General features: G+C 37.4%; 1 protein-coding gene across 1 annotated transcript in view; it reads left to right on the plus strand.

The window, feature by feature from the left end:
• Nucleotides 1-18736, plus strand: part of GTF2I (general transcription factor IIi) — a 94136-nt gene extending 75400 nt beyond the window's left edge. Inside the window, exons 21-35 of the mRNA XM_063088838.1 lie at nt 376-559; nt 1179-1237; nt 1627-1701; nt 8516-8617; nt 9293-9358; nt 9548-9731; nt 10709-10764; nt 11119-11199; nt 11755-11838; nt 12199-12382; nt 13493-13521; nt 15258-15299; nt 16184-16225; nt 16733-16808; nt 17608-18736. Coding sequence (XP_062944908.1) covers nt 376-559; nt 1179-1237; nt 1627-1701; nt 8516-8617; nt 9293-9358; nt 9548-9731; nt 10709-10764; nt 11119-11199; nt 11755-11838; nt 12199-12382; nt 13493-13521; nt 15258-15299; nt 16184-16225; nt 16733-16791 — 1247 coding nt within the window. The 3' untranslated portion in view covers nt 16792-16808; nt 17608-18736. The remainder of the gene's footprint in view (nt 1-375; nt 560-1178; nt 1238-1626; nt 1702-8515; nt 8618-9292; nt 9359-9547; nt 9732-10708; nt 10765-11118; nt 11200-11754; nt 11839-12198; nt 12383-13492; nt 13522-15257; nt 15300-16183; nt 16226-16732; nt 16809-17607) is intronic.
• Nucleotides 18737-20132: the final 1396 nt, after the last annotated feature.

The raw sequence follows: 20132 nt of genomic DNA on the forward strand, positions 1-20132 counted from the left end.
TCTGCTTAGATACATCACATACAGCCCCTGTCTTTAAATAGCAAGCTTGCATCTAGATGATAACACAAAGGCTGGGTAGATGCCATTGCTGTGTGAAATGGCCTTAGTTCATTTCTGCCCAGAGCACAGAGATCATTTTGACTAATAACATAACTATCCTTTCAATTTAAAGTGTTAAAATGTTCCACTGATACGTACTTATTTTTTAGGCTTGTTCTTCAGATTTGCACAGTGTATTAAGCAAAATGCCTTCCATATTGAGTTTATATTGCTAGATTGTAGGGAACTTGTGTGTAACGTATTCAAGAATGCAAGCACAAAGAATGTTTGTGTAAAATTTTATCTTCCACAAGTTATGTTCTCTTACACTTTCAGCTCAAGCTCTTGGACTTACTGAGGCAGTAAAAGTACCATATCCTGTGTTCGAATCAAATCCCGAGTTCCTTTATGTAGAAGGCTTGCCAGAAGGAATTCCCTTTCGAAGCCCTACCTGGTTTGGAATTCCACGACTTGAAAGGATTGTCCGTGGGAGTAATAAAATCAAGTTTGTTGTTAAAAAGTAAGTTCTCAAAAAGACGTGGTCATTTCTGGAATTAAAACAATAAAATTTATATTTCTATTCAAAATTTTTTTCTAGCTAGAGGTGACAGCCATGGCTTTGAAGTCCTTGATGGAAAAGCCTAGCTAGCTCTGAACTACAGGCCTGCCATTGTCTGTTGCCTCTGCAGATCCTTTATCCTGTGCTTGGTTTTCTTCATCAGCGCAAGGAGAATAGTAATGGCTGCCTCACAGTGTTAGGTTCAGAGACCCTGCGATGTCTCTTAGCATTCCTAAGTACATGAATGGGAGTTTAAAATGCTGGTTTTTATCTGCTCTGTTATTCCTGGTCAATCTTGTGAGCAACTGAATATCAGTGATAGTGTTTCTTAGTTAAATTTCTGCAGAATTTCAGTGGTTGAAGAAACTAAACTAGTGTTGATTTTTCTTATTCATCAAATCACTCAGCAGATAGTCATGGGAAGGAAAGTCAGGGGTTTTTGTCCATAATGATAGAAATTATTGTTACATTACAGGATGATTCTGTGAACATTTTTATAAAAAACACTAGTCATAATTTTCACTAGCTGTGAAGTAACCATTGTACTGGTTACTATAACGTTTCTTGGTTTCCTTTCTAGACCTGAACTCGTTGTTTCCTACTTGCCTCCTGGAATGGCTAGTAAAATAAACACTAAAGGTAAGAGATTACATATACTCTTTATTATACTTCAGTGCATTAAAACATCCTTTATCAGTGCTACTGAAATCATACTGAATCATTGGCCAATATCTTTGTGGGGCTTTTGGTTTATTTCTTTGCTTTTTAAGGTATTTTATTTAACGGACCTCTTTTTCTTTTTTGTTAACATTTCATTGAAAATTTCATGTTTGCAATCCTCCTTCATTCATGTTTCCACAGCTTTGTTGAGACTCATGGAGGATTACACTACCAGTTTAATTCTTCAGGTTTCTTTGAAAAGAGCCAAACTGTATGAATTTTAATACTCTGCTTTTATAAAGCATCCCCTTCTGTATTTTTTTTTTTTTTTTACAATATACAGAAGTACTTGTGTGCTTGCTTTACAGCATTGCAGTCTCCAAAAAGACCACGAAGCCCTGGGAGTAATTCAAAGGTTCCTGAAATTGAGGTCACTGTCGAAGGTAAGGCCATTCCTTGGCATGTTTCTGTTGATTCTTCAGTTTACTAGTTATATCAGTTCACTAGTTTTATTTTTATGAAAATGTGTTTTTTCAAAATTGGTTTTACATGTGAATAGCTACCTGTGATAAAGCTAAATTTCTGAATGTTCTTAATTTAAATTTTGAAAACAGCGGAAAACAGATAATGTAGATCATATTGTAAATAGCTATTAAGAAAATCCATAAAATGCTTTCCTTTCCTAATAATAGAGGTTTAGAGAGTAACACGTGGAATTTTTTTCTCACCTTCTTTTTTTCCGCACTTCATTCTCTCTGCTCCGTTCAGGACAGAAAATTTAGGAGTGGTTTAAATAGTGCCTTGGATTAGAGATGTTTCCGCTACACCCTTAAATTTGGTTCCTTCTCTCCACTCCCACTGGGTCTGCAGCATGCTCAGCTCTTTAGGTTCACAGTGTTAAAATACTTCATACAATACTGAAGACGCTCCTCAACCAACTGTTGTATGTGATATTTTCCCCCATCTCTTTATTAATGCAGAAGGAAATAACTGCACTGTGATGGTTCTTTTTATCCCAGGTTTCAAGTTTTCTAATAGGAGTTTGCAGTGCTGATATTAAGTGGATATTAAGCACTTATAGTCCCCATTTAGTTGCACTTACAGAGAACCTGTATTCTCATATGAAAGGCCATAGGCATCCTTGTGTAATTTATGGACAACACACACCAGGTTAATCATTTCTCTTCACAAATGCCAAGAATTAGAAATGTATCCAATTTTTTACTTCTCTCCTTTTGTAAAAGATCTGAGGAAAATCTCTCTTACAAACAAGCTGCCACCCTTTCCTGAAGGAGCTAGTTACAAAGTGCGTGTGGTGTTGCTTTTAGAAAAGAGACACACTTTTACAATAATCAGCCACAATGTATATCGACAAAATAAAATTAAAAAAAAAAGAAAGAAAGAAAAGAAAAGAGACACACTTCTGAGCCAGACAGACCTGGGCCTGGATCCATAAATATTTGAACAATACAAGCAGTGACACTACATAAGAGGGAGGTTAGTTCTGAGGTGATGGGATCTTCGTGGAGAGGATTCCATTTAAGTTAGACCTTGCTGGAAGAGTAGAACATCGCCAGGCCGAGACAGAGGAGGGCGGCTCCCGAAGGGCATGGAGTGAGCAAGGGTGCTGAGGGAGGAGCCTGCAGTGCGGGCGCCACAGGAGCTCCTGCTCCAGGGAGTGCGCCTGTGCTGCTTGATCCAGCCAGGCTTGGTCACTTAGGAACTTTGAAGGTGTCAGTGGCCCGAAGAAGTCTTGGGGCCGGGTGGCTCATAGCAGTTGAAGGAGCAATGACTCCCACACTGCACTAGGGGGATGGAATTAGAGGTCACAATGGAGACATAGAACAAGTTCAGAAGGAAAGGTGGGACGACGAGATGACAAGTAGTCATGAAGTCGCATAACACGCACTTAGGTTAAGAGGTAGAAAGAAGTTATTTTACAATATACTGACATGCTCTGCAAAAGCAGTAAGAATAACACAAGACGACAGTATGTTACCTCAAAAATGGAGAGATTGCTGTCAAAGAAACCTGGTACAGTTAGAGTATCTTATTTTAAAACATTCTAGACATTAGGAGGCTAAAGACATAGAGGGGACAGCAGCCAACAAAGTGACTCCAATGTCTAACTTTTTCCTTCACTTCTAACTCTAGTATAAAGATTCATTATATATATTGGTGTCCTGATCTCAAATAAATTAATCTGTGGATATTAAATATTAAAGTTGGGAAAAAATGAAGCAGCCAGTTAATATACACCATGTTTATAGGCACTGTCAGTACAGTCTGAGAAACATATGTCTCAAAAATAGATTTGTTCATAATAGTCAGTTGACACCTAGGGATATACTTCTGGAAGCAGTTCTTACCTGTATTTTTAAACTTTTCATCCATCGATCCTGTTAAAGCAAAGCTTACTTAATGTAAACTCCTGGTTATCAATGAGATGTTAGGTAAATAGAGGAATGAAGGGCCACTATGTGAGTTAAAATGAGTAGGGCTTAAGAAGTAAGGTTACCAGGCACAACTTTAGGATTCTGTTCTACTCCAGCCAGCAGTGATTTTACAAATATGGAGATGCCTGTTTTTCTCACATAAAAATAATTCTGAAGGTAGGCTTTGCCTGATGTTGGTTCAGTAGCTAAAAGATGGTAAGACTGGCTTCTCTATGATTCTCTTGGCCTTTGATCTGTGGGTGCATGGAGACTGATGGAGCTCTTGTCATCATGTCTGCCTTCAAGCAGGACAAACATAGGTAGAGGAGATGGAGCATCAGCCCTGCCTGTACCCTTTGTCATAAATAGAAAGAAGCCTTTCGAGAATCTCCTAGCAGATTTTTGCTTAAGTCTTTTGGTTTAAAAAAATAAGAAAAGATTTTGAAATAAGAAAATAAGCCACAGGCTATAAGTGATTAGACCCAAATAATGGGTTCAAGTGGTTTGGATTCAAATGTGAACTCTCCCACTTAGGAAAATTACTGAAACTCTCTCTTCTTCAGTTTGCACATCTGTAAAATGGGAATAGGAATAGTATTTAACTCATGGTTTTGTAAAGATTGAGGTGTTATTCACATACCATAAAATTTATTATTTTAAAATACACAGTTCAGTGGTGTTTGGTATATTGATAATGTTGTATTGTCATCACCATTAATTCCAGAACATTTTCATCACCCAGAAAGAAAACTCATACCCATTAACAGACACTCCCCACCTCCCTTCTGAGCAACCACTGGCGATGACTAATTTATTTTTGGTCTGTTTGGGACATTTCATGTAAATAGAATCAGACAGTTTGTGGCCCTCATGATGTAAATTCATACAATGCATGGTCCCTTGTGTCTGGCTTCCTTCATTTAGCATCATGTTCTCAAGGTTCATCTGTGCTGTGAATGTACCGGTGCTTCATTCTCCCTCCTCCACCAATTTTTAAGGAAATTGTGGCTAAATACATATGTTAATTTTACCATTTTCACCCTTTGTAAGTATACATTTCTGTGGCATTAAGCAGATTCACATTGTTGTGCAGCCATCACCACCGTCCATCTCCAGAACTTCTCATTTTTCCCAGCTGAAACTCTACCCATTAAACACTAATTCCTCATTTATTCTCCTGCTTCCCCCTGCCATGGCAGCCACCTTTTGGTTATTGTGAATAATGCTTCTATGAGCTCAGGTGTACAAAGATCTATTCTAGTCCCTGCTTTCAGCTGTTTTGAGTATGTACCCAGAAGTGGAATTGCTGGATCATTTGGTAATTATTTGCTTGACTTTCTGAGAAACCATCATAACATTTTCCACAGCAACTATACCATTTCACAGTCCCACAAGCAATGCACAAGGGTTCCAATATCTGCACATCCTCACCAATATTTGTTATTTTCTGTTTGGGTTTTTTGTTTGTTTTTTTAAATAACAGCCATACTGGTGATGGGTATCCATTCCTTCTTATTGATAAATAACACTTTATTTTATGGATATTCCATGTTTTGTTTATCTGTGCATACTTTAGGCAATAGGAGTTGTCTTTAGGTTGGGCAGTAAGCTCATTTATCACACCAGATAAATGTTTGGTTCATTTCTACTTTTTAGCTGTTATGAATAATGCTGACATAAACATTTGTGAATGAGTTTTGTGCGGGCATATTTTTAAATTCTATGTTTACCTTTTTGAGGATTTGGTTATTTAATACCAAATATGTTAACCAGAGCATTTTCATATAAAAATGCAAATTTTTAGCTTTTCTTGCTCTGTAGTGGAGTAAGCACAGAAGACAAGATAAGAGTTGTCTTTAGGTTGGGTAGTAAAACCATTTGTCCTACCAGAGCAATCTGTTTCTATGTTGAAAAAAAAAATACTATGTTAGGGTTAAATCCCCACTCCATGCATTTATACTTTACTTTGTATTTTTGGTTTTTGACTCAAAAGAAAAGGATTAAGGTCAGTGATGGGTTAATGAGGAATAGTTCTGACCTGCCTTCACATCAGCAGTGAGTAACTTTATATTGCCAAACCGGTGTGGTAAGTGAAGGACTGTTGTCCTGCAGTAGACAAAGCTTCATTTTAGCTTTATGTTGCCTAACCGGTGCTATAAATGAATTCTGAATCTAATTTACATTAGTTAAAATGTTATAAAATAGTTGTTAGTATTTTAAGGTGTTTTAAGTAGTCAAAAGGGGTGTCCAAGTTCAGGACCTTTTTGTCAAAAGTTCAGCGATAGGAGGGATGTATTTTATTTGTACCTTATTAATATTCTGTTTTAAATTATGTACCTATTTATAAGTGAATATTCTCATTACTTTTAACATGAAATTTATTAGGTATAATTTTTTTCCTTTTTCTTTGTGTTTCCTTCGTGTCTGAATAGGTATAATTTTTATGCAGTAGAATGCACCCATCTTAACTGTATTGAGTTTTGTATCCTTGCAGTACCACTTAAGTCAGCACATAGGACCTCTCCATCCCCCTAGAAAGTTACCATGCTCCTCAGCAGTCAGTCCTGCCCACCCAAGGCCACAGGCAAGCATCGATGTGCCTTTTGTCACCAGAGATTATTTTTGCCAGTTCTAAAATTGCATATAAATGGGATCGTGGTGGATGTACTCTTTTTATGCTTGGCTTTTTTTGTTCAACATAATATTTTTAGATATATCCTTGTTAAGTATTTCAGTATATCCTTTTATTGCTGGATATTCTCCCATTGTGTGCATTCCTCACATTTTGTTAATATGAGTACCTTCACTTATTAATAGACATTTGCATGTATTTCCAATCTTTGCGGCACAAGCTTGCCTTCTCTGGGGTGGATTTAGGAGCAGAATTGGTGGGGTTTTGACTTTCTAGGAAACTGCTCAACAGTTTCCACAGTGCTTGTACAGTTTTACACTCCTACCAGGAATGTGTGAGAGTTTCAATGGCTGTGCGTCCTCATGGTACTCAGTACTGCTATTCTTTTTAATTTAACCATGCTAGTGGGTACATAGTGTTACCTCACTTAAGAATAAACCAGAAGGGCTGGCCCGTGGCTCACTTGGGAGAGTGTGGTGCTGATAACACCGAGGCCATGGGTTCAGATCCCATATAGGGATGGCTGGTTAGCTCAATTGGGAGAGCGTGGTGCTGACAACACCAAGTCAAGGGTTAAGATACCCTTACTGGTCATCTTTTTTTAAAAAAAAAACAAACATGTAAGCCAGAATGCCAATTTATTAATTTAGTGTAAGAACTAGATCTTTCCATCAGCTCAATTGTGTCATCCAGTCACTAGTTTCTTTCTGTCTTGCCCACTTGTTATTAAAAGGTTGCTTTATGAGCTTGGGATATAAGCAGGACTTTAATTGGGTAACCTTAGTGGCCTATTATGGAACTTTGGTTATGGACTATATTGATTTCCTCTGTGCGGATATACCCACCAGATAAACCAAGCTGCGAGAGCCAGCTGTTCCAGACATACTTACTTTAACTACTGTACTGTCTAAGCAAGCTTTATTTATGGGGTTTGTAATCATTTAAAACTAGAGTGTGGAGTCTTGACATTTTATGGGGAGTGGTGTGCTGTGTATTTGCCATCCCTTGCTCGGATCTAAGAATTTATGAAATTCTTGTCCACAAGTGTGTTGGAGAGTGTGTTGAGGAGCAAGACTCTGAAGGTTGGTATCCCACCAGCTCTACCACTTATCCCCAAGTTACGTACCCCCATGACTCAGCTTCTCCATGGGCAAAGTAGAGATGGTAGCAATGCCTATGAAGAGTAAAATAATACACATTGTTTGCTTGGTACAGTGGCCAGTAGACACTGCTAGCTATTAATAGTATTTTGCAAAACTTGCTCATCAAGCAGAAGCCTTTTATGTGAGGATGTGCATAGGAAGTAGAGAACTCAGTAGAAAGGTAATGGAGGTGAAAGCCCAGAGCCTATACAAACATCTCTGCATGTTGGGAAATTTGAAGTTTTGGGATGTATTCTAAGAATGGTAGGGTTCTTCTCCGAAGATTTGGATGAAACTTAATTTCTCTTTATTTTTACATTATTTTGGCTCTATATTTTAATAGCTTACTTTGGATTAAAATGATAAGCTTATTGTTTAAGCATTAGATGTTCTTACATAAGAAAAATCAAGGTTGAGGGTACCTCAGAAAGTTCGTGGAAAGATTTGTATTATCTTTCAATTCTCTTTTTCCAGGAACTTTCATATCCTCATATGAGTGATTGGAACTACACATTTTAATTGAATTGAAAACAACTAATAAACTTTAACATTACTTTTAAGTTGCATTAGGAATTCAAAGAAAAGCCTATGTCAGAGCCACTGGAGAATCCAAAGGAAAGCTTCATAGTGGATATACTGATACAAACACAAGAAACAAAAAAATTAGATGTCCCCAGAAGGGCATGATATGGCATTAATGAGTTTCAGGTATTTCACATCAGCCAGAAAGCCGATTGTCTTTTGGGGGGACATACAATATTGTAGGGAAGGAAATAGAATGGATGGAGGTGGTGGAACTAGCAGGAATACCCATTTTCATTTGAACTTATCTTTGTTTTGTAGCACAGGCTGGTCTTTAAGAGTGTGTCCTGGGCTGGCCAGTTAGCTCAGTTGGTTAGCACACAGTCTTATAACACCAAGGTCACGGGTTTGGGTCCCCATACCAGCCAGCCACCAAAAAAAATAAAAGTGTGTCTTAGAGAAGCCACATGAAGTACTTAAGCATAATTAAATGTGTCAATTGTGATTTTCTTTTATTCTTCTTTAGGTCCTAATAACAACAGTCCTCAAACCTCAACTGTTCGAACCCCTACCCAGACTAATGGTTCTAATGTTCCCTTCAAGCCTCGAGGGAGAGAATTTTCCTTTGGTAAATATGCATTTTATTTTTCTTGATTTCATCATTTTAAATCAAAGGATTTAAAAATGCTTTATATTTTAGCAGGTGAATTATTTTTTGTTTGATAAGTCAATATATATCAGACATTAAAGGCAAAGACTGTAGAGCCAGACTGCCTGAGTTGAAATGGGATGCTGCTACTTTCTAACTCTGTTACCTTTGGCAAGCTAACTCTCTATGCCTCAGTTTCCTCGTGTGCAAAATAGGGATAACATTGCTTTCTGTGTCAGGGTTATTATGAAAGGTATAAATACTATCATTTATAAGTACTTAGATCCATAATTTGGGAGGAGGTTTCATTTGTTTTTCATTTATTTCAGTATGTGTTATTTATTTGTAGCCAAATTTATTTATTTATATTATTTTAATTTATATTAATTTATATTCTATAAGTTTATAATATATGAATATAATTTATAAATATATAAATTTATTTATAAATTTATAAATTTATTTTTATTATATTAGTAATATAATAAAACAGTTAGTAATGACCAGGATTGGAATAGATGCCAAGACATAACAGTGTTAAAAGCTTATGCATTTTTAATTTTGTACTTCTTAAAGATGTACAATAAAATGAAAAATTCCTGCCTGTGAATGTATATTGGTAAATTTTACATTTATCTTGTGTTTTATATTCAGAGGCCTGGAATGCCAAAATCACAGACCTAAAACAGAAAGTTGAAAATCTTTTCAATGAAAAATGCGGTGAGTTTATTTTGAAACATTATTATTGAACTATAAGGTAGTATTTCATAAGTAGGTAGAAGGGAGCAGAGTAAAATATTTAACATTTAAATATTACTATCATTGTAAATGCATGGGTTTTTTAGACTTGAATTTCATAATTTCTCCCACTTTTCCCATGTTTTGTTTTGCCCTGTGTGTGTTTTACAGGCGAAGCTCTTGGCCTTAAACAGGCTGTGAAAGTGCCATTTGCATTATTTGAATCTTTCCCAGAAGATTTTTATGTGGAAGGCCTACCTGAGGGTGTGCCATTCCGAAGACCATCTACTTTCGGCATTCCGAGGCTGGAGAAGATACTCAGAAACAAGGCCAAAATTAAGTTCATTATTAAAAAGTAAGGAACTTAGATGGAACAGGATTGGCCATGAGCTGATACTGTTTGACGCTGGGAGATGGTCATGGGTTCATATTTGTGGCAGGGTTTAGTTAGCTTTCAAAAATGCTCAAGCTGTGCTTTTGCAAAAGTTTTAAATTCTCCTTAATCAATTAAAAGAAGGTAAGGAAGGCTGTAGCGTATCATAGAGATAACGTCATGTTACTGAATCTACCCACAGTCATACCTTTACTGGTCAGTGTCTCTGGAATCTGTGCAGTGGTTCAGTTTTCCAACGGCTTTTTATTTCTCCAACTTACAGAATATTTTAAATTTCTCCTGTATTTGCTTAAACATCTAATAGAACACAATTGAAAGAGATGGGGATAACTGGAAATTCAAAATGTATACTGATGCTCAAAATTAGTTTCAAAATTAATTTGAAATTAATTTTCGGTTTCATTTACTTGGTGTTAAGACTTACTTTTGAGTCACCCAGGAATGCTATCAAATAATCAAAGCTGACATTGCCAAGCATAATGACCACCTTTTGTACTTTGGGCTAGATCTGTAGAGGTTTGGCAGGAGCAAAGGCCTCTGCCTCTCCTTTCTGTGCAAGAGACTCGTGATCACGTTTTCACAGCCTGACTTGGGTTTCCATGCTGAGTAAATGGGACTTCTGTGGCCATTCTCAAGTCTGGCACTGATACTTTTAAGAATCTGTTCTAACCATGTGAAGAAGATGCCAGTAAAACTAATACAGGAAATGGGGGAGAGGGTTAAGAGAGGGATGGGATGGATGTTAAAATCACAATCATAATTAGTCTTTTTGGATATGTTCCTTTAGAAAATTATATTATTTCTGTTTTTCTATTATTAAGAATTGAGTATATATTTACAGAGAGTTACTGGTTTTTAAATCTTCTACTTGTTTAATTTTTAATGTTTGAGTTTTACTGTTGGATTAGCGCACATTTTTTCTCTTTTGTTGTTTGTAGGCCTGAAATGTTTGAGACGGCAATTAAGGAGAGCACCTCCTCTAAGAGCCCTCCAAGTGAGTGTCCTTGCTGTAGAAAACTTGCTGTTAGAAATGCGTTTTGTAGCAATTGTTTAAAGAAAAGCTGTTGAGATAAAACCAGGAAAGCTCATTGAAAATTGGGGTTTTGATTGTATTACAATTTTTAGTTCTTTAGTAAATGAGTGCCTCTAAGCATCACCAGGGAGTGAAAAACACAGCCTTTCAGGAAGCTTAATATCTTATTGGGATAAAATGTAATATGAAAAAAAAAACAACTCTGAACAAGGTTGGGTTAAGGTATTGTCTCGTTTAGCCTGCACTGTAAGAACATTGGTTCTTGATTATTAAAGATTTTGACCATGGTTTCGACAAACTCTCATCTGTTTTAAGGAAAAATAAATTCATCACCCAATGTTAATACTACTGCATCAGGCGTTGAAGATCTTAACATCATTCAGGTGACAATTCCAGGTATGATTTCTCAGTTTTTATCATAGTTTATGGGGTCTCTTCAGATTTTTTCTGACTTTCCCAGCTTAGATTCCTGGGATTTGCTTCAGTTATTCAGGGACATTGGATGTACTTACATGTTGCCACATGCCCTCCCCGGCTCCTACAAAAATTTTAATTTTTTTCTTCTTTTTCCTTTTTTGGTGGCTGGCCTATATGGGGATCTGAACCCATGACCTTGGTATAATAAGGCTGCATTCTAACCAACTGAGCTAACCAGCCAGCCCCATGTAAAAATTGTTAACCAAAAACCTCGTTCTGTCAGTTTATCTCTAAACAGCTCTCAGCAGTTATTACATTTCGCATGAGCTAAAACCTGTTAACCACCCAAATGTCTAGTCCTTTATAACAGGAATAAGGTTGTAGCACTTTGTTTGGTGTTATAATTTTCAACAATTTCATACTCAGTTCAAAATGCTTAAATACTCCAAAAAACATTACCCAGAGCTCCTAAAAATTTACCAGGAATTATAAAAGTGTATTATTAAGTTTTTGGTTTTCTCTTAACTATTTTAGACGATGATAATGAAAGACTGTCAAAAGTTGAAAAAGCTAGACAGCTAAGAGAACAAGTGAATGACCTCTTCAGTCGAAAATTTGGTAAGTATTGCATTTGCAAAGTACAGTTTGTATTATACAAGGGTGTTGTGTTTTAATGAGATCTTTTTAGTAGATGATGGTCAGGTAGTTGCAGTCATCCCATAAAAAAGGAACTAAAATTTAAAAGTAAGTGTTTTCTTTTTGCTAAGTTTTTTTTAATAAAACATTAAATGGGTTATACTATTGATGGTCAGTATCTAAGTTAATAAAATGAAGATTCATGTTTAAGTTTGCTTGTAGTGTACAGTGACCTTAGTTAACAACAGAGATGGTCTGTAAAATAAATGTTGATTTTGTTTTTTAAATACTTCTTAAAGTATTGAGTTAATCTGTACTTTTATGCTGTTTGTCTGATTATAGGTGAAGCTATTGGGATGGGTTTTCCCGTGAAAGTTCCCTACAGGAAAATCACAATCAACCCTGGCTGTGTGGTGGTTGATGGCATGCCCCCTGGGGTATCATTCAAAGCCCCTAGTTACCTGGAAATTAGCTCCATGAGAAGGATCTTAGATTCTGCTGAGTTTATCAAATTCACAGTCATTAGGTAAGTAAGTGAGGGTTTCCTGCTTAGTTACAAGAACAGATCTGGAGATTGTGAAGCTAAGTCATCTTCCAAAATGCAGTCATATGTAGGAATAGAATCAAGTTTACTATGTATTAAAACTAACAAACAAGGATAACTGTTTAGTTATTATAACATTAGATTCTCTCCTACTTAATTCTCCAGTTTTTAGGGCAGGCAGTTGGCAAACCATGGCCTGTGGACCAAATCCGTCCAGCCTGCCACCTATTTTTATAGTCTTATTGAAACACAGTTACATCCAGTTGCTTATCTAATGCATCATATTATTTGTGGCTGCATTCTCATTAAAATGGTAAAGTTCAGTAGTTGGAACAGAGTATGGTCTGCAAAGCCAAAAGTATTTACTATCTAGCACTTTACAAAAACATTTTGCCAACCTCTGTGTTAAGGATCTCATCTTGGGCATCAGGTCAGAAAGGGATTTGATCCCAAGTCAGCCATTTGTTAGCCAGGTCACTTCTGTTTCCTTGTCTGTAAAATGAAGATGACAAGGTAAGTGAGATGTCAGAGTAAGTGACAACTGCCTAAGCAGAAATCCCAAGTTATCTTTACTCTTCTCTTCCAGCCCTCAGAAATCTAGCTGTCTCTAAGTCTACCCAATCAGTTCATTGTCTTCTCCCACTGACTAGTACAAGTCCCTTAGGATTGCCACTCACAAATCTCTAATGTATTACCATCTTGAGGCTTTTCTCATCCACTCGTCTTCCAACCCCCCTTTTCCTAAAAAATTCCATATTTGTGTCCCACTTAAACAATGGCCATTCTCTATACCATTCCCAGGGGTCAGGCAAACGGCCCGTTCCCATTAGCTCATTTAACTGGAACTACTTTATTTCCTTCTGTGTTCCTTTTTTTGTTTTCCCTCGATCTTTAGTGTAAAATTCTCTAACAATGTTCCATATTAGTTATTCATATATATCTGTTTTTTCCATAAGATTATAAAGTAATGGATATTTCTCATGTAGTACGTAAGTGACATGGGTTAAATATCAGTTGAATAGACGAATCTATATGAAAATTCTTGTAGAGTAAAAATAAACTTGTATTTATACAATTTGTTTCTCTCTTTAGACCATTTCCAGGACTTGTGATTAATAACCGTGAGTATTTCATGAAGTCTTTTTTTAATCTGGGGTCTGAGGATGTGTGCGCGCATGCACGTACTTAACTCGCAGAGTGTGATGTAGTGCTTCACCTGTCACCAACCACGCGTAGTGATGGTTGTTTTAGGACCAGGCACTTCCTATATGAAAAATCGGGCAAGTTTCTTTACTTTTCTTATCCTCAGTTTACTTAATCATAAAATGGTAATAATAGTACCCATTTTGGGGGGTTTTAGAGCATTTTAAATGACTCACTATACATAAAGCATCTGAAAAGGGTCAGCAAGCTCCTGTGTTTGTGAATAAGGTTTTATTGGAACATGCATTCATTTATGGCAGAATTGAAAAGTTGCAACAGAGTTGTGACCCGCAAAGCCTAAAATATTTACTAACTGGCTCTGAAAGAAAAAGGTTTGCAGACCCCTAATCTAGGACAGTGTCTGGCCTATAGTATAAGTATATGCTCAACAAATACAATCTAAATTTATTGTTGATTACTTCTATTATTATGTAATTACTGTGCTGGAATTTAATGCCAAAGTAGATCATTTAAGGTGATTTCACTTGCTTCTATTAAACTTTATTTCCAAAAGTGAAAATCATTCTTTTCTCAATGTTTTTATTTATTTCAGTCTTTTTTTCCAATTGGAATTATTATTCTCCTAAAAACCCATCTATCTTGACTAATAAGTTCTATAGTTTATTCATTGGAAAAGTAAGCCACTTCACTGTTCAGGAGTATTCAATGACCATGTTTGGACGAGTCATGTGAGTCCTTGAATTGGAAAGCCAGGCAGGTGTTATACCTGCCCCATGCTGTTCCTTTCTTCTTCACACTTTTGACCCTATTCTTTGGCCTTCATTCACTCTTTGGTGTCATGGATTTATATATGTGTCTTCTGTCCTCAAGTTTTGAGTTTCACTTTATCATAAAATTTATTTATTTGGGGCCAGCCCATGGCTCACTTGGGAGAGTGTGGTGCTGATAAACACCAAGGCCATGGATTTGGATCCCTGTATAGGGATGGCCGGTTAGCTCACTTGGGAGAGCATGGTGCTGGCAATACCAAGTCAAGGATTAAGATCCCCTTACCGGTCATCTTTAAAAAAAAAAGAAAAATTATTTATTTGCTTGTACCACAGACCATGAGTTCATTTTTTTTAGATTCTATTTTTAATATACCTTCTATCTTGTAAAGTGTGTTCGTATCTGGTGATGTCAATAATTAAAAAGATACATACCTTGCTTCATAGAGTTTGAATCATCTTTGTGACATTCACTTCCTTAACCACACTAGAGAACTTTGTCATTTAAAGAAATCCCATGATAGCTTCCAAAGAACATTAGGGGCTGGCTAGTTAGCTCAGTTGGTTAGGGTGTCGTGCTGACAACACCAGTGTCCAGCGTTCTATCCCTATACCAGCCAGCTGCAAAAAAAACACAAAAAACATTTTAAGCCTACCTGCCCCCAATTTTATGTTTAAAATGTTCGCTGTTGTTCTCATCCTTGTGCAGTAGTCTGTAATACGGTTTTATAGTAACTACTGTGAATTAGTGATTTTGATGGGATATTCCAGAACTCTTTAATGTTTGTTCCCTTTTTGTCATAAGGAAAATAGTACCTGTTATGGCGAAGTTGGAGCATCAGACTAGCGAATGTATGTAAAAATGCTTTTCAGATGTAACCACATGTCATTAGATTATTATTTAAATTAATCTGCTTTATTTTCAGAATTGGTTGATCAGAATGAGTCAGAAGGCCCAGTGATACAAGGTAAGTGAAGCATGGTAAAACATAGAAATATTCCCATTTGTATGATAGAACAGATCACATAAAATTGTGTGTCCTCACGTGCTTACACTTGCCTACCTTTAAGGGAGTGGGTAACACAGCACACACACATTTAGTCTGTGTTTCTTTGACTCCTGTGTTTGAAAGCCTGTGTAATCACACACTCAAATTGTGTGTCGACTGAGAACCTGGGGTCGCAGACCCCTTGAACCATTGTCCCAGGCTAGGCATAACATCAGGAACTCCAAGGTTTCTGAATGAAATGTCAGAGTAAGAAGGTCGTCTTTTTAACTTTACTTTCTATGCCATCAGTCTCTAATGATTGCTGTAAATTAGTGAGCCACATTGTGTTGTGTAGAAAAGTGTATTTTGTATTTAAGAATTCCTTAAAATCAAGTGGAATGGCCTGCCACTGTGATTCATTGAAAGTAATAAAGGGCTTTTATTAAAAGGGAGTCCACAGAAGAATGGGAAAAAAGATGTAGAGGAACTTCTTGCTTTCAAGGTAGAGAGCTGTGTTAAGATTATTATGTAAGACTTCAGTTGTATATGCCAACATATTAACACATTTCAGAAAAGTAATGTTTTTGTTCGATTTGGCGGCTGGCCAGTATGACCTTAGTGTTACAAGGATGTGCTCTAAACTGAGCTACCTGCCAGCCCCAGAAAAGTTAAAAATTTGGAAGTACAGTTGAATAATTGTGTGTTTAATCTTAAGACACTGTGGCTGTTGTTTCATCTTAGATTTACGCTATGTGTACAAAGTCTGGAGAGCTTCCTCCCCTCTTCCTCATTCCAGGTTCTTTAAATCATTTAAAGCAACTTTTGGACACTATCAAAATAGACTTTTATATGTTTCTCTGTAGAATCAGCTGAGCCAAGCCAGTTGGAGGTTCCAGCAACAGAAGGTAAAAGTAGTCTGGTTGTGAAAATCATAAGTTCCTTAAGACTATTAGGACAGAGGATTAATTGTCTTTTCAAAACTGTTTAACTAGAAGAGTATGGTGGGTTTGTTCTTTTGTTTTTTTGTTTCTGGATGTATTGCAATTGTAGTTTATGCTGAGAAACTTTGTGTTTGGTGATGACTCATGGCTTTTTTTGTTGTTGTTGCTCCATTTTCTCAAATGAGTCTTGATGAATTCTCAAACAGTTAAATGACTACTGTATAACCCAGACAGTGCATGTCCTTCAAGTACATAGAAATAATAATATGTTTGTTACTTTGAAAACATACGTAACCACATTTAGAATTTATTGCTAAAGAAACATTGCTGCCTCTGGAAATATTATTTTTTATGTCTTGTAATTCTTATGAAATCATATCTTAGTAAATAGTGTGGTATGAATGGATTTATAATTGAACAAGTTTGAACTAATACTGTAATTAATCGGTACTCTTTTGTTTCTCTTGATAGAAATAAAAGAGACTGATGGAAGCTCTCAGATCAAGCAAGAACCAGACCCCACGTGGTAGACCTGCTCCCTCCTAGGGTAAATTCGCATCTGTGTCCAGGGTGCCATGTAGTGTCCTTCTCAGCCCACCTGCATGCTCATAAGCTGATGTGGCTTCCCCGCTGTCGCTATGAGTTGGTGGTCCTGCCTTCAGGGAATGCAGGGTCCAAGTATACACCTTATGGATGGTTTTGAGCTAGAAGACTCAAGCAGAGAGACTTTCCTTGAGTTAATATATGTCCCTCAGTTAAAAATGTGAAAGCACTTTTGCCTTAAAAGGAAAATGTTTCTAATTATAAGTTAAACCTTGTCCTCACTGTGGGATTCACTGTGAATCAGTGTCATTAAACTGGACTTTTTTCCATAGTAACAATAATATTTGCAGAGTGTGACTCAATTGCAAATTCATTGTTTGTCTTGCATAATTGAGTTATAAGTCTGATCCTATAATTTCAGATTTCTTAAAGTTGGCCAGGTTATTAATAGGAGGGGTAACTCTAGACCGAGAGTCAGAAAAACTTGATTCTCATGTCCTCATGAACCTTCCTTAGCCTCTGCTGTGTAATGTTTCCATGATAGTTATGGGATACAGCTTAATTAGTTGGCTCTAATCTATTCCTTGACAGTGGATCTTCTTATCCAGAGGCTTTTGTTGTAATGGAATTTGCCTTACACTGTCAAGTCATGGACTTTAAGTTTCAGATCACTTTTTCAGTACATTTAAATCTAAGTAATTGTTATCAAAAAATGCAAATTTAGTTGTGATATTCGTTGATGTTAAATTCCTATAATCAGATTAACCTGTTTGCTTGCTTGTTTGTTTTCTCTCCTGCTTTAGCTTAAAGTATCAGTGGTTGAGAAGAGCTTTTTGGACCTGTTACCACCCCAAGCTGTGTAATATACTTGTATAACAGAAATACCTTCTATACAAACCTTTTTTTCTACTTTTAGATAGAAATGTCTACTTTTTCAGCAGTTCTGTGAATTGAATTAAAGAGCAGAGTGACTGTAGATGTGGAATGGCTGGTTTACTTTGGAATGTATTATAAAGCTTTTACAGCAATGCTGGAAAAATGACAGGGAAAACGACAGGGATGAATCTCATCGGATTTTTTACATATTCGGCAGAGCCTTCAGCTGTGGTGTTTATTTTCCAATCAAATGAAGATATCTCCTACTGGAACATCTCAGCTTCTGCAGTGGAGAAAATTCCTGTGATAGTTCAGTTCTTTAGGTTTTCTATTTGAAAAATCATTTAAATGATCCTTTGTTCACAGCTCTCCTTAATGACTGAGTGAACAATTAGTATCTGTATATTTGACTAAACCTTTTCCTAAGCTATCTATCATGGTTCATATGTTTTTTATCATAATTAAAAGAAAAACCCTCTGGATCACCTAACAGTCAGAGGTCAGTATCTCAGCGTGTGGATTATAGGCGAAATACAGAGAACCTGTACCACTTTTACTTTTCGTCCAAATAAAATGCACGGTGTACCAGAAGTTGAAGATCAGGTATGAGTACTTGGGCACACTAGACGACACTAAAGCCCCTCAGTCACGTATCCGACCTGTCATGTTGTGGAATTCTTTGGCACATGTACCAGCTTGGATCAGGCTCGATGGGGTTGTCATTGCCTGCATCATTTCCTAATTCTCCTTGTCACATTGAGGCCCCAGTGTGGAGAGTGATGGGTCGGTAAGCTGATTATGCACCCTCTGATGTTCTGCGCCATTTTAGGAGAATCTTACATGTGTTGAGATTTTGCAAACAATTAATTGTAAAATAACCAGCTGTATGAAAAGCTGGAGTATGTGATGGCATAGAATTTTCATTTCCTCTCTCACAATATTCACAATGGAGAGTTATATTACATGGTAGCAGAAATAGGCATTTTTATGTGTTGCTTATATTTTACCTCAAATTAAATTGTAGATATAGGGTAATAAATAAAATCCATCCATGCCTTTCACACACTAATTCATTTCTGTCGAAGGTGTTTTCATGACTATGTCTGGGGAAACTTGTGGGTGGCTCGGTGGTAGGTGGAATGCACACGAGGGTGCTGGGGCCCTGCTCGGAGCCTGCAGAGCCTCCTGGGCCGGAGCCCACCTTCTTGTCTGTGACATGCCAGCTGCGGGGTGGAAAGCAGCTTGATGTGATAACTTTTTAAAAGGTTTAAGGAGTGCTCCTGTCCCATCCTGCATCTCCTCTACACTAAACTATAGTGATTTTTAAGGTCAAACCCTCTCCCCAGATAGAGCACACACATAATCTCCCACCTAAAAATCACACACTGGCTGTAGATTTCTTCTGCTCTCTCAGCATAGCCCCTTGCCCTGCTGGCATGTGCTCAGGGAAAGTCCATCTCCTTTGATTATTAATCTTTCAACCGACATTACGGGGAGACAGCTGCTCCAGCAGTAGAATCTCCTGGTTCCTTTCATGTGTTCTTAAAAGGTGCACTGCTGTACCGCCCTTAGCCACACTTCCCAGCCTGACTCTGGAGGGTCGGAGCCATCCCAGGGCTGCTTTTTAAAAGGAGTCCAGCCCCTTATATAACTCTTTATTCCACTTTTGTTTTAACACGAATTTAACACAGGCTTACCAAGGAGGTCTATTTTCCTATCCAGTATAAAAATTCTGTGTGTGTATACAGGTATATGCATTTTTTACTTTATATATGCCCACAAATACACATTTGTTAAAAAGCATGTATTTAAAATGGTCTCAAGTCTGTCAAGTGGATTGGTTTGTTATTCTGGAAAACACTGTAGACTCAGACTGCTACGTGGTCCTCATGAAAACTTTGTAAAGACTTAAGGAATGCGCTCCTGTCCCCTCCTGCCTGTCCTCCAAACTAAGGCCCAGTTCCTTCAAGACACACTGAGGGAAAACTGCAGAAGCCCGGCGCGGCAACTGTCGCTGCGTCTGTCTGCGGGAGGGTGTGCAAGTGGAGTCGGTTCTTACTAGCTCCTCTTGAAGCTTTAACGTGTTGTGTTCTCCACTTCCCACAGTTGCGTGTCTCTTAGTAAAGCTTCCCACAGAACAGCATCATTTCCTGGCGGGATGACTGCTTTACCTAATTGCCTCCTTACCAGCAATGGCAAAATTAGCCCTGGGTCAGGGCCATGGGCATGTTTAACGAGTAGCAGTGAGGCCCTGGTTGGCTAAATCAGAGCCCGGTAACAGTCTACGAGAGGACCCAGCTACCTACTATGATGAATAAGCAGCACATTTATAAAAGGTGCTGCATAAATAGCATGGTTCTTTGGGAGATGGGAAGGAAGAATTAAACTTGCCCACTAATACATTAGTAAAGTCTGGATTGAAAACCAAAATACAGTTCAAGTAGGTCTCTTC

Source organism: Cynocephalus volans, chromosome 3 (assembly GCF_027409185.1).
Source record: "Cynocephalus volans isolate mCynVol1 chromosome 3, mCynVol1.pri, whole genome shotgun sequence".
Lineage (NCBI taxonomy): Eukaryota > Metazoa > Chordata > Mammalia > Dermoptera > Cynocephalidae > Cynocephalus > Cynocephalus volans.